At 38.1% G+C, this 15202-nt stretch overlaps 1 protein-coding gene across 1 annotated transcript in view; it reads left to right on the plus strand.

Annotated features, from left to right (window-relative positions):
* Nucleotides 1-15202, plus strand: part of LOC133633672 (CUB and sushi domain-containing protein 1-like) — a 1183208-nt gene that overhangs the window by 293625 nt on the left and 874381 nt on the right. Inside the window, exon 2 of the mRNA XM_062026293.1 lies at nt 10402-10618. Within this exon, the coding sequence (XP_061882277.1) occupies nt 10402-10618 (217 nt within the window). The remainder of the gene's footprint in view (nt 1-10401; nt 10619-15202) is intronic.

Below are 15202 nucleotides of genomic sequence, written 5' to 3' on the forward strand. Positions count from 1 at the left end.
TGATTATTACATTTTAACAGAAGTGTAGATAGAACATGTTAAAAGAGAAAGTAAGCAGATATTAACAGTAAATGAACAAGTAGATTAATAATGAATTTTCTACCACTTGTCCTTAATAATTGTATACAAAATAATAGAATGATAAATGACACAATATTTTACTGCATATGTCCGCAGACTAATTAGGAGCCTTTGTTTGTTTACTTTACTACTAAAAGACAAGTTGTCTAGTATGTTCACTATTTTATTTAAGGACTTAACTGCAATAAAAAACATATGTTTAATGTACCCTAAGATTTTTTGTTAAAATAAAGCCAATAATGCAATTTTTTGTGGTCCCTTTTATTTAGAAAAGTACCGAAAAAGTACCGAAATCATTTTAGTACCGGTACCGGTACCAAACTATTGGTATCGTTACAACACTACATTTCCATCATAATAACAATGAGGAAGTAACAGCATTAAGGGACAGATTTAGCGGTGCTAATTTTGCCATAATGACGGTAAAAAGAGAGCTGGGGGGGTGACATGATGAGTGGAGGACCGAGATGGGGGATAAAGTGTATGATTGCTGGTACAAGCGGGGTGCGCATAGATGAGGAATGTAGATATAGTGAAGATTTGAGATTTGTACTGTGGAAGAGAACCACTGTTTCTGAGATAATGAAAATGAAAGAGTGGGTGCAGAAAAGACATAAATTGGAAGAGATAGTTGCGAACCCCCCTCCCTCCTCAAAAAAAAATACAGAGACATAGAGAAATCACAATCTCCTCCTTCTTTTCATAGATGCTAGTGAACCGCTGCAGTCAATAGTCCAACACAGCGCAGTTTAGAAAGATGCATTTGATTTGTTGCCCGGTGTGCTGTGGAACGAGCAGGACGGCGTTTTGATTTATGAGCCAGGGACCTTGTGGTCTGGTTCTACTCCAGTGCTCCACCTCCCGCTCAAACAGATCATCTCACCGGCATGTAGAGCTTTGCTCAGAATGAAGGAGCGACGGTGACTTTACCTTGGATCTTACCCAATAATGACTGTTAAAATGTAACTAAAACTAGCAATTTACAGTGCATCATTGTTCTGTGTGAGCTATATAAAATAGATCATAATAAAATACAAAGCCCATTAGATAAACAGTAAATCAAAGGCACCATGATTTAGTCCGGGGCTTTCATGAAGACAGACACAGTGAAATGTGTGCACATGTGAGGATTGTGCACACTTGTGTGCTTTCATACTGTACATTACAGATGTGCGGTTTGCGGACACAACTGCGGAGTCCGCGGATAATCCGCGGGTCGGGCGGATGCATGACGAAAAAAATCGATTTTAAATAGATTCGGGCGGGTGGGGGTTGAACCAATTCAGAAAAAAAAAATACATACTTAAATGTTGTTACCCACATACGAAAAACGAGGAGCACTCTTTGAAACAGGCAATTATTCATCAGGCACTGCTGCAGCTGTCACGCCAAATTTCTTCCCCCCTACAAAAGCCTTCCCCCCATTTAATTCTGGGGCTGCGTCCAAAAAAGTCACAAAGTTGCCGGGGGTCCTTACCCGCACGCGACTGTCCTGTTTCGCGCCTGTACAAAAAAAAAACAATCATCGATTTCTTCAGATTCCAGCAGCTGTCAAAGACGAAGTATCATTCCAGCGACGGGCAGGCAAAGCCGAAGTGCTATCGATCGCTGTCAATGACGTAAGAGGAAACATGACCACGGAAGTAAATGAGGAGGGGGGGGGGGGGTGGGGGGGGGTTTGTAGGGGGAAGACAGCACAACACAACACAACAGAAGAAGAAGAAAAAAATAAAAAGATGGCAACGCCGGCTGCAAACGTGGTACGCGACAAACTAAAAAAGGGATTACTAAAGACCAGGGAAAAAAAATAACAATAATAGTCAACACTTTCTTAATGGAAATGACAATAATATTATAATAATGATAAATAATATTATCACGCATTAATATCTCTTAGCCTCTAATGCGTGGCCAAGAGATATTAATGCGTGGCACGCATTAAATGTCTCTGCTGCATTGGATCAGTCTCCTTTCTTTAACAGAAATGCCTTGCATCGTCTATATTAGATATATAACAGCGGGTTGGTGGGCGGGCGGTTGTGGTTTTGATAAAATGTTAGTTCGGGTGGATGGCGGGTGGATGACGACTTTTGTGATGCGGTTGCGGATGAAATAATTGCCTATCCGCGCATCTCTACTGTACATGCCGCTTGTGGTTTCTCCTCATGTAAACATGAAGGTCGATTTATGTCACTACAGTATTAATCCTAATGTGCTGATTGACATTTTTTGTGAACGTGGGAGAGGATTGAAATTCAATCGATAATGTTATGTAGTAGTGTCATTGTGCGCAGGCCTATGGTCAGATGACAACAATGCTTCATCGATGTCAAATTATGTGGTGAGCCTAACACAGCTTGATGAAAACTTTAAATTAGCTCACTGTAAGTACACAGACAACCACCTTTACACAAAGTAAACAGAACATTGTATGTTGAATAATGGGTTCCAATCGCGACCAAGTCCGTATTTTAGTAAACGTGCACTTTGAACACAATATAAAGCGCTATGGAGTAATGTATATTAAACAAATATAACAAGGGCGTAATGGATCATATTTCTATTTAATAAGCAGTGTTCGAAACAACAACAATGTACAATAACTGCGGTACTTCTAATAATAACGAGTAATCTAATTAATTACTTTTTTTTATTTTACAACGCTGTTACCGATACGGTTTATGTAACTTGGCACATTACTTTTGACGTGGTTTTATGTCAACATGCCAGCGTCAGAAGCACAGCAAGGACATATATTTTTACCAATAAAAAGCAACAACCATCACCACACTAAAATTAACTTAATATTCAATAGAAGGAGGCAATATCACACAGCAAACAACACACAACTTGTAAGTACACACACTTAACTACCATGTGGGGATAATGAACAAAATATCAATGCTTTACGTGACAAGCCTGAAATCAATACCCCGTTTGTGGACAATAAAATAGGACATCCATCGAAGCAAGAGTCAATCTCTTTGTTTACTAGAGGTACTGTAAGTAACACAATCCAGTAAAAAAAGATTGAACAGAGCTACCGTCCCGTAAAAACTAACAAAATCAGCTGAGCTAATGCTACTCTGTCTGGCTCTCTCGCTGTTACTTTGCAAGATGAGATAGTGACAACAATGCCGTGGATACTGTGTGAAGGGTTCAAACCACACATCGCTTGTCCATTGCTTTCTTTTGACTCATATTAAGCTACCAAAAACAGAAACAAGTTGTAAAAAGGCTAAAAAAAACCCTTAAAAGGCAAAGTAGCACCGGACAGCGATCATCTCCCCACCCCCACCCCACAAGGACTACGCTGCCAGGAACAAAAGGCACACGATACATGGATGAAACATTCATACACTGACACAAGGTTCGTACACCAAAGCATAGTTTTATTTGGCCAGTGGTTTGTAAATCGAAAAGTTTGTCCAATGAGGAGTTCGTAAAATCAGAGTTCAACTGTTAAATTTAATCATAAATGTTTTATATACTATAATATTTAATGATGTTAAAAAAATATGGAAAAAAATAATACATTTAACAAAAATAATATTGCTGACAGCTTTAAATTGTGGCAAAATATCACATATAGCTGGATGTGCAAGGCACAGTGTGACATAGCTCATTCTGTGCATGGTTTCTTACTATTATTTGTTCAAACACAATTTGTTATGCCTTTATTTCAATACTTACCGAAAGTATGGACCTCCATAATGGGTTTAGTTTTTTTTTTGCATCCATCCATTTTCTACCGCTTGTCCCTTGGGTCGCGGGGGGTGCTGGAGCCTATCTCAGCTGCAATCAGGGTGTTTTAGTGTTGCCAATCAACCTATCCCCGGGTGCATGTCTTTGGAGGTGGGAGGAACCCACGCAGTCACGGGGAGAACATGCAAACTCCACACAGAAAGATCCATATTACATTATATTTATTGATTAACTTCTATGTACACACTTGTGTTACAATAACGTTCAGAGGAAAGTTTTTTTCATTGTTTCCATGTTTAATACTAACAGTTGTTAAACACTTGGTTAAGTATGTTGTTTGACTATATGTATCGCTATTAAGAATATTTAATGGTTTACAAGTCCTTATTTGTGTGCATACCCAACAAACCAACTTGCTACTTTGTGTCCTGCTCATTGCTCTTAGTTGAACCGACCATATGGTTTTCAGCGACTAGACAATCTGGTATCGGTGCACCGAAGCTTTATAAATACAGAAACCAGTTGGGGTGAACTCTCCAAGATGAAAAACTGCTTCAGTGCATTGCCATAAGTATGTTGCTCCAATATGTTATGTGATGAGATGCAGATATCTGCTAAGTCCTGCTCATCCCATCTGGGAATGTGGCAGCACAAGAAAGCAGCAGGCAGAAGAAGGAGACAACTGGAGACGAAATGAAAGATAGACAAAGATCGCTGAGAGGAAGAGGTGAATTGGGCTGGAAAGACAGCGGAGAACAGTCTGAAATGAATCTGGACACACCAGATGGTTGGAAGTTGGTTTGAGTGTGCGTCGTGCACGAGTGTTGTTGCTGGTCCTGCTGCCAGCGCATCCACTCGGGCTAGTGTATAGCTACGTGATGGTTGTGTTGCTTCAAACAAGCACAAACATCTGCTACGTGTGCAAGGAAAGAAAAATCAGACGAGCAGAAATGGTGTTTGGTTGACTGGATCATTGTGGACACACTAGTCACTTCTGTAGGAGGGAGCTGGTTTTCTCAACAATAAAAGGTTAATAAATCAATAGACCTTTGCCATCTGACAGACAATTACCTCTGACACATACACACTTAATGTCTGCGTTGTATGTTTCAGTGCTGTCGGGAATGCAACACACAAAGTTGTGCCCAGAGAGTAGCAAGAAATGAAATGAAAGGCAGAAATGTCGGTACTCTGTTAATGCTGGAGACACATCGGTCCTTTATTGTCTTGTTGTTATTTGTTGTTTTGACATTTGCATGTGTTTGTGCGACTCATTCACTGATATTCATGCCTCTGCAGCAAAGTGTTCAAACCCAAAGTGGCACACCGTCTTTCCTCAGACATTGCATAATTACATTTTCGTAAATTAGCTTTTGCAAACTTTCTTTCAAATTTGCGGTCTACAGGTGAACCAGCTAAGTTTTTTTTCATCTTGCTAATTTATGAATGGTTGATTTATATAGGCTAGTAAGGTAAAGTTTTGTACCTGACAAGTTTCAACTACCTTGCTTCTGCAGCTTTCAGGTACATAACTTTTCCTTTCTAGGCTATATAAATCAACCATTTATAAATACACGTCAGCAGGCTAAATGAACCTCTTCAACATATCATGCTGATTTACTCTACTTTATTACTGATTAAATGGTAAATGGGTTATACTTTTACAGCGCTTTTCTACCTTCAAGGTACTCAAAGCGCTTTGACACTATTTCCACCCACATTCACCCATTCACACACACATTCACTCTCTGATGGCGGGAGCTGCCATGCAAGGCCCTAACCACGACCCATCAGCAGCAAGGGTTAAGTGTGTTGCCCAAGGACACAGCAGACGGATGGCGGGAGCTGGGATCGAACCTGGAATCCTCACGTTGCTGGCAAGGTCGCTTTACCACCCGAGCCATCCCCATTAATTATTTGTCGCCTTTCATTACTCCACACCTTATGGAACAACCTCATCCGTCATATTATTGTTTATGAACCCAGGAAATAAGTCCGTGGACAGAATAGGGTTTTAAAGGGGAACGACAGTATTATGATTGTTTTCTACATCTAAAACACTTCCTTGTGGTCTACATAACATGCAATGGTGGTTCTTTGTTAAAAATTATGCATACATTATGTTTTACAGACCGCTTTTGAGCCGCTTTCTGACCATCCCTGTCTTATTTGGAACTTATTGACTACAACGTCAAACTACAATGGCGGACTGGCGCAAAGGTCTTCGAGATATCCGCTGACATCACAAGTCAGAGCAAATTCTAAACGGCTCGTTTGGCAAAAGTATGAAGGAAGGCAAGATTATTGTGTAAATATCTCCGCAGTGCCTCTTGGTTTGATTTCAAATTTTCGAGACTTATTGGTATTCTAGGTCAAAAAAGTTGGTTTGAAAGCAAAAACCAAATTATTTAAATCAAAACCAACTATAGTTTTTGCTTATGTGTGATTATTTTGCCCTATTGACATTATTTTGCTCAAAATATTGAATGTTATAAAATTGAACAAGGAAATAATGTAAATATTTGATTGATATTTTAGGCACAAGCGGTAGAAAATGGATGGATGAATGTATCTTTGCACCAACATACTGCGTTTTTTGTCTGATTATAATAGTGATACAAATTTAATCATTCAATAAACTTGAACATTTGAAGTATCAGTATCAGCATTTCCATCATTGTAACTGAGCTACTGTGTTGAACAATTTCCCTTGTGGATCATTAAAGTTTGTCTAAGTCTAAGTTTAAGTCTAAGTGTGACCAATACTGCCCCTTAACTACTTGGTATTGAAACAATACACACATTCTTATTATCTCCCAAAACTAATCTAAGGTAATAAAAAAGAAGAATAAGCATTTATTACATTTTAACAGAAGTGTAGTTAGCTTCTATTGTAACAGGATTCTAACCTGATATAACAGTAAATTAGCAAATAAATTAAAAATAGTATTGAGAAAAATAATACAACTGGAAATTAAGCAACATGTTTCCACAGATGTCAACATCTAAATTAGGAGCATTTGTATCCCGTTTTGAAATAATTATATTATAATTTCCATACCCATTAATTTATCGGGATGTATCGTCATTGCAAGTGGCTGCAATATATTTCGCAATATACATTTTAGGCCATATCGCCTATCACTACCAGCTTATATGTATTCAATGACCCTCACATATGCAAAAGCACGGTCGTTGCCCAGTGGCAGTGTAGAGCTTTAAATTCCTTACGTTAATCATATCTCAATTTATTTAAATGCCATATATTCTCTTGACTGCTTATCCTGTTTAGGGTTGCAGGGGATCCAGGGCTTATCCCAGCAGACTTAACTTTGGCATACACAAATTAAACTTGTATCAAGTCAGATTTGAGTTTGATTTCTGTCATCAGTTGTCGTTCGAGTATTGTACAGTACAATAGCAAACAAGGCTGTATAAAGGATCTCTCACAATTTAAGCAGATTTTTTGTGTGTGTTTATACTGCATGTGTTTGTTTTGTGTCGTTGCCACAGAGTACACACACAAAAAAGTAAGTATGTTGCGATGTTGCTAGTCTTTTTTTTTTTTTTTTAGCAACAGCTTGAAACGTTAACTACAAACAACTATAGGGTGAAAGTGGAACAGCAACAGAGTTAGCTAGGTGCCGTCTATGTCTAAGTCCAGACAGATTGTGTATGCTTCCTGGAAACACAGATCTGCATATTTGTCTGCAAAACAATGGTTAATTGTCATAATTGTTGGTTGCAGAGTTGCAAAATACACGTTTCCATTGGTTTTGACTGGCTAACGTAGTTTTAGATCCGAGTGTTTAGCTCATACATCCTTTTAACCATAATCATTTTAATTTCTGTTATTGGACATTAATAGCCACAGAAATAAAGATGTTATATTATTTTATTTCAACAGAAGAATATGTATTTTATTGTTATTTTGTAAATATTTTCAAATTATTATATTTTTTTCTGGGGACCCCCCTGGAAGCCTATCTAGGCTGTGCGCCTACTAAGACCTGTGTTAGATTTGTACGCTCATGCTACCTTTCAATGAAACAAAGTTGATGCTAACCAATCTGTTTCTTCCCCATTTTTCCAAGTGATAATCGATAAAGAACCGAATTTTAAAGCATGGAATTGAATGCATTTCAATGGAATTGAAATCGTAAAAATCTTGCCTAAGTTTACGTAGAAAAAGCTATTTATTGTACTGAAAACTGGCTTTGTAAGCTTTGGACATTTTTTAAGTAATGTTTTTGGAATATTTTTTTGGGCTAACATTGCGAGTACATTTTCCACAGGTCCAACGCATGTTTTTTGTACTATTTTTATACAAAATTACTGCAGAACAGACTCACCATTTATATAAGTCATATGCCTCTACAGGCATTTGACCACAATTTCTAAACACACCAAACACATTGGGTCATCTTTAAAGTATAACAAAAAAACACTTTGTTTCCCATCTTGGCTAAAAAATTTGTTTTATTTATCAACTTTTCTCCTTCTCAGTCTCATGTTAACTTCTGGTATCTGTAATAGAGTAACAGCAGAGTACAGGGTTTGTTAAGGCTGGTGTTTTCTGGAAAGTCAATTAGTGAGCAGCCAGGACACTTCTCCACCAATAAGCCTATTAGCTTCCTTCGTCGCAGGCAAACAATAGCAATTGAAGAGTGACGGAGAGTGTTATTGCAGCTGGAACTGATCAATGTGTTACAGCAGTCACTTTTATAGCAATTGTTGATCTGAAATCAGGGAAGAAGGCATTCGCAAAAGTGGGCTGTTCACCCTGTGAACTCTGAGCTCATGTAAAATGTTTTGGACAAACAAAGGTGCAAGTATTTGTTTTGTGTAGACAAGACGGCTTGGCACAGGAGGTCAGGTTGCAGCTATACAGTTATAACAAATGTTGATCTGAAATCAGAGAAGGTGTGGCGAAAGTGGTCTGTTCACCCTCTGAACAAGCCATACATACAGTCTATACCAGGGGTCGGCAACCTTTACCACTCAAAGAGCCACTTTGACCCGTTTCACAAATTAAAGAAAACAATGGGAGCCACAAAACTCTTTTGAAATTTAAAATGAAATAACACTGCATATAAAGTTTTTTTTGCTTTGTGCTATGTATAAACAAGCTATAATGGGTTACATTTATGAAATCAATGTAACCCATTATGAAATAAAATTTATACATGCAACAAAATGTTTTTAACTCCGAAAAAGACGTCGGGTTGAAGGTTAAGTAAAATACTTAATGTCTATTTAAGTCCTCCTTGTAGTAATGAAAAAAACAAAACGCCAAACTTAAATTATCCACTGGCAGAGAACCAAAAATGCCGTCCTCTCTCTCTGTGCCGTCATCCTTTTACTGGCGCCGTGCAGTCAGCTGCCAACCTGAATAATAAAATGTCTATTTCACTGAACGATAAAAACATGTGAATATAAGCAACATTATAGGAAATTCAAATATTTATCATACTTGGATCAATGTGATTTCTGCTCCTGAACCGCAGCGCACAGCGTCTCCACATCAGGACTGTATGACGTCACCTTTATCTTCACACAGGATTGTAAGCTCTCATCTGTGAGGCGTGTGCGATGTTCATACTTGCCAACACTCCCGAACTTTCCGGGAGACTCCCGAATTTCAGTGTATCTCCCGAAAATCTCCCGGGACAACCATTCTCCCGAATTTCTCCCGATTTCCAGCCGGACTTAAGGCCCGCCCCCTCCAGGTCCGTGCGGACCTGAGTGAGGACAGCCTGTCGTCACGTCCGCTTGGCCAACCAAAAAGTAACCACAGAACTCTAGTTGGCCAACGGTTTACGTTGTATTGCGCAGAGAGAGAGAGAGAGAGCGAGAGAGAGAGAGAGCATAAAGCTTGTGCGCGGCCGTGGGTGTGTCCCGAGGTTTGACAAGCAGAGCGCAAGGATGAGGGTGCATTCCAATGCGCTCTGGCCGTGACAAGCTGAGCCGCATCAGAGTGATCAAAGAGCCGCATGCGGCTCCGGAGCCGCGGGTTGCCGACCGCTGGTCTATACAGATCGGAAATATTGTCATGTAAATAGTTTTGTGACGTATGTTAACTACATAGAGAGAAAAAAAAAACGTAATAATAATTTATATATAATACACAATTTCTATCTTAGGCAGCACGGTGGGACAGGGGTTAGTGCATGTGCCTCACAATACGAAGGTCCTGAGTAGTCCTGGGTTCAATCCCGGGCTCGGGATCTTTCTATGTGGAGTTTGCATGTTCTCCCTGTGACTTTGTGGGTTCCCTCCGGGTACTCCGGCTTCCTCCCACCGCCAAAATCATCAACCTGGGGATAGGATGATTGGCAACACTAAATTGGCCCTAGTGTGTGAATGTTGTCTGTCTATCTGTGTTGGCCCTGTGATGAGGTGGCGACTTGTCCAGGGTGTACCCCGCCTTCTGCCCAAATGCAGCTGAGATAGGCTCCAGCACCCCCCGCAACCCCAAAAGGGACAATCGGTAGAAAATGGATGGATGGATGAAATTTCTATCTTTGTCACACAGCTATAGTGTGAACTATGAAATAATACTGTATTAAGGACGACAAGTCGAAAATCCTGATTTTATTGTGTGCTTTTTTTCAGCTGAATCCTGCGGTGGCGTAATCCAAGGCCTGAACGGAACGATAGAATCGCCTGGTTTCCCCCATGGCTATCCCAACTACGCCAACTGTACGTGGCTGATAATAACAGGGGAGCGAAACAGGATCCAGCTCACCTTTGTCACGCTGGCTCTGGAGGAAGACTTTGATATTGTGTCTGTATATGATGGACAACCATCGCCTGGGAACCTAAAACTGAGGTTAGAAATCCTGATTTTGTTGTCTGACCTTCTTCACACAGAAGGTGTCATTTCTCCCGCTGACACTTATTTTCTGTCACACACAACCTCCTTATGCAGAACAATGCTGGAATGTGTGTGTTGTTTTTCATACTTAAAGTATCTTAGTTGAATGTATGATGCAATGTCAGCTTGAATATGAGTGTATTTTAAAGCTAAATAATACAATTTTAGTCTTTTTCATGGTTAAAAAGCGCCAGTGCTAGTGTGTAGACCACTGGTTCTGAGCTGGTCTTATCCTTGGATCCACATGTTATCCTGGTCATTGAGCCATGACCCACTTTTATAGAAGTCAAGGAAAGAAAATGTTTTAATTCTTTTTTTTTCAAAAAATTGCCTTTAAAAACAGGACAATACATGCAGTTAAAACAAACTACAACTAAATAGTGTGCTCAATTTCAGATCACATATATTATCAAGTAATTGATATGTGTAATAATAGTTGATTAAAGGGGACTTGTTATTTATATTAAAAACATTTCCTTGCGGTCTCGATCAGTGGTTCACAAACTTTTTTCACCAAGTACCACCTCAAAAAACACACCACCATAATGACCAACATTAAAATACAGTAGCGTAGTAGGCCTGAGTATTCATTAAAACAAGGCAGAGATTTTATTTAACAAGTATAGTTAATTTTTTGGGCCATTGTAACATTACACACAGTTTGAACAGTAACAGTGTTTGAATATAGGAAATAAAACACTGTACTTTAATAAAGTGATTATTTGGCGTACCACTAGATGGAACTTGTGTACTAATATGTAATGAATAAGCTTTAGTATAACATTTTCCTCAAAGCATTGTTGCCACAGTTACTTTGAACAAGTAATCTGATCACTGGTTACTCATTCAAAAAAGTAACTTAGTTACTTTACTGATCACTGTAATTTAAAAGGTGTATGTAACCTAACTTGTATGTTAGGTTACAAGTTACTTTATCTTTAGCTGACAAAAAGTAATAATAATGTATCTGTATGTAATTTTTTTAACTAGGAGGACCAAACTATCAGCAAATGATTTTAACTCAATGCGATGTTTTCAACTACATGCCTTTATCAAAATGTTTTATTTAAACATATTTTTATAATAACTCTAATGTAAACAATTCTAAAAAACATTCAAACATATTTACCTGAACATATTCCAATCTAAGTTACCACTCTGTCATTATAGGCAATCATGGTCTGATCAGGGGCCTATTTGGGAGCCCAAAGCAGTCATTGGGTCTTGCCAAATAAACATAAAAAAACACAACATGATTTACCATGTTATTACAAACTACCATACCAGTTGCACACTATTGCAAAATTAGTATCCATCCCATTTTTTAATGTCATTGATAGGAACATTAATCAACATCTAGTTAAAGTTAAAGTAAAAGTCCTAACGATAGTCACACCCACACGGGGAATGGTGAAATTATCCTAGTGTAGTTTACCATTCCAAAGGCCTTGTAATCATTTTGAAAACGCATCACTCACCACAATACATCTGCATCCTACACTGTAGAGCACAAACATTCAGTGTCACATCTGGGATAGTTTTAATAAACACTCGTTATTTTTCTATTTGCCTCTTTTCTTGGGTAATTCCACTTCATTTTCATAAAAATGTTTCAATCTCCTTGATTCAAGTCTTCACAAAGCAACGGTAAGGAATGGCCCATTGTGTGAGAAGGGGGGGGATTTTGAAACAATCCCAATTCATTAAGCATTTTGATGTATTATTAACATCACAAATTAAGACAAAAAAAACCCCCAAATAAATCAATATATATATATATATATATATATATATATATATATATATATATATATATATATATATATATATATTAACCGTTGCACATTTATTGCTCGTTTTTTTAACCATTTAAGAGTCCCTAGGTATCGCACGCCTCTGTGTTTAATCACCGCTATTCACGTGAGTTGCCCTTGTGATAAAAATGTGACCTGTGGCGCGCGCGCAATCAGTCCCAGAGATGCAAGAAGAGAGCAAATAGACATTTTTGCTAAGGGAAATTATAAAAACAGTAATGCACAGTGATTTTTGATAAGTATCTTTAATTCTAATACTGGTTTTGTAATTAATAACTCATTAGATTACTCGTTACTGGAAAAATATGGTCATATTAGGGTAACAGCTTTACTGGCATCACTGATCCACAGTCACATTTATAACCTACTTTCTGCTTATATCTGCAAGATTTTTAGTTTTGTTGAGGTGTTTCCAGATTACAAATAAAACCACGTCCCACCTTCTCCAAAAGTATCATAATATATCTTTTGACAATGTACACTGTTTACTGTATTCTCAGGGCAAGGTATTTAAGCCACACATACCAAATCTTAGAAGAAAAACATGTTTTTACATGTATTAGCCACATCGGAATATAAGCCGCAGATATGTACATGTACATTGTGAAATGAGATATTTGCGTACCTTATGGTTTCCAAACGGTGCCTGTGTCACAGCAATAAAACGGATGATCAAACAAAACAGAAGTCATCATCAAGGACCCACTAGCTGCGGAAGCTAGCTCTCCAATCAGCGCAACAGACTAAATTACCCCATGGTGATATTTTGGTGAATTTAGGATATTGACACTATAAAAAAAGAATGCCATTGTAATAATACGAACACAGACACTTGGAAACATTTTAGCATTTTTGCTAATGACGCTCACTTGATTACATTACGATAGCACATACAAACATGCATGACAACGCTCCTGCAGACATCACACGTGGGACGGTTAAGAAAGTAGGAATTGTTTTAGTTATATTGTTGAACTTACAAACGTTGCTTGGAGTGATACATTAATAATACTACCGGTTCAAGGCACCATACAGGAAGTATGTATTCAACCCTCAGCACCTGCAGTGAGCAAACACCTCCAAAAGATGGCGCCATAGCACAAGCAATAACACATCTTTTCATTGTCTATGTCGGTGTAATATGACAACTATTTGTTGAATAAAAAACATCATGGCCGTGAGCGACAAAAAATCTATAAATTAGTCGTATCGCTTTTTGGTCGCAGGGTTCAAAGCGTTGCAGTTCAAAGTAGCAGCATATGGTCTGGAAAATACAATGAATAACATGTCTTGAAAACCGTTACTTTTTTTCCAGACACGGTCAAAAAGATACTGCATGAACCTAATATAGATTCACCCGTTCACAACATTAAGTACACCTACACAATCTCAGGTTGATACACCACTGCGTCAACATTTTTTTTTAAGCAGCTTTAATATTACTGCATGTCGGTGACATTGTGCGCTTGCCAAAATTTGATTAAAATAATACTTTATCTTACCTTTTCTTGCATATCCTCAAACTCAGCTGGCGTCATGCAGAGCTCCTCCCCATGATAGGTCTACTTAGTGTCCAAATAAGTACATCCACCTCGCTCTGACGTCACAACGCAACCAGACTCCAAAAGACAGCGTTCAGAGGCATCCAAAACTGCGTTGAAGCTCACACCCAAATGCATGAACCTTATGAATTTATGCTTTGGCATTGTTTAACACAAGTATCGCATGTTGGAACATTTTTAAGTCGAAAAAGACGAAAATCATCATAGGTCCCCTTTAAAATTTGTATATTCCAAAGGAAAAATTGCATATGGAAACCTTATTAACATTGATTTATTTAGAAAACAAATAAAAAACTGTAACCCACTGAGAATAGATCTTCAATTTTTTTTTTTTTTAAACCACTAAATGAAGGGATCTGAGGTTGTGTCTTAAAGAGATGAGTATAATTACTGCAAATTGTAGCTTTAGTTGTGATCACTCTTCATGTAGGATAAACAAGCTACAACGATATGCCAATGTTTTCATCATTAACACGATGGGGCCAGAATGCCAGAGAAGTCATAAGGCATTGCTGAACTGGCAGCATCAGTATTTGGTAATTTGTTGCAGTGCAGGAAGGGTCGTTAGAGCAGCGTTCACAGAGTTGGCTCGCTGTGGGGAGCTTATTCATCACATAGTTTGTGTGTAGGAGGGACGAGATGGAAAGGCACACAGTGTTTGAGCTTGGTTGTTATTTTTTTGTTAAAGAGTTATACCCAGCAACTTTATTATGTCGCTGAGTGAGAAGAATACCTATTTATTGGTTTGCCAGAGAGGGATAAAAACACTGCTGACTTAACTGAGCCAGAAAGTGAAAATTCAGATACAGATCTAAATGTACTGTATCAGGATTAATTGCGAAGAAAAAGGAAGGTTGTTGTTGTATGCTTTTTTGCAGTTAGTCGTCACGCAACAAGATTGTCTACACAGTATGTGAACGCCATAATAAGGCACTATTTGAACACTGCACACATCCCTGTGAAAGGGTGCTAAAAGTGAAGAAAATTATATTTTTACAATACTGTAGTTTATAGGCTGAACACATTTATTTATATATATATATATATATATATATATATATATATATATATATATATATATATATATATATATATATATATATATACATGCACATACATACATGCATGCATATATATACATACATATATACATACATACATAA

The sequence above is a fragment of the Entelurus aequoreus genome, linkage group LG02 (genome assembly GCF_033978785.1).
Source record: "Entelurus aequoreus isolate RoL-2023_Sb linkage group LG02, RoL_Eaeq_v1.1, whole genome shotgun sequence".
NCBI lineage: Eukaryota > Metazoa > Chordata > Actinopteri > Syngnathiformes > Syngnathidae > Entelurus > Entelurus aequoreus.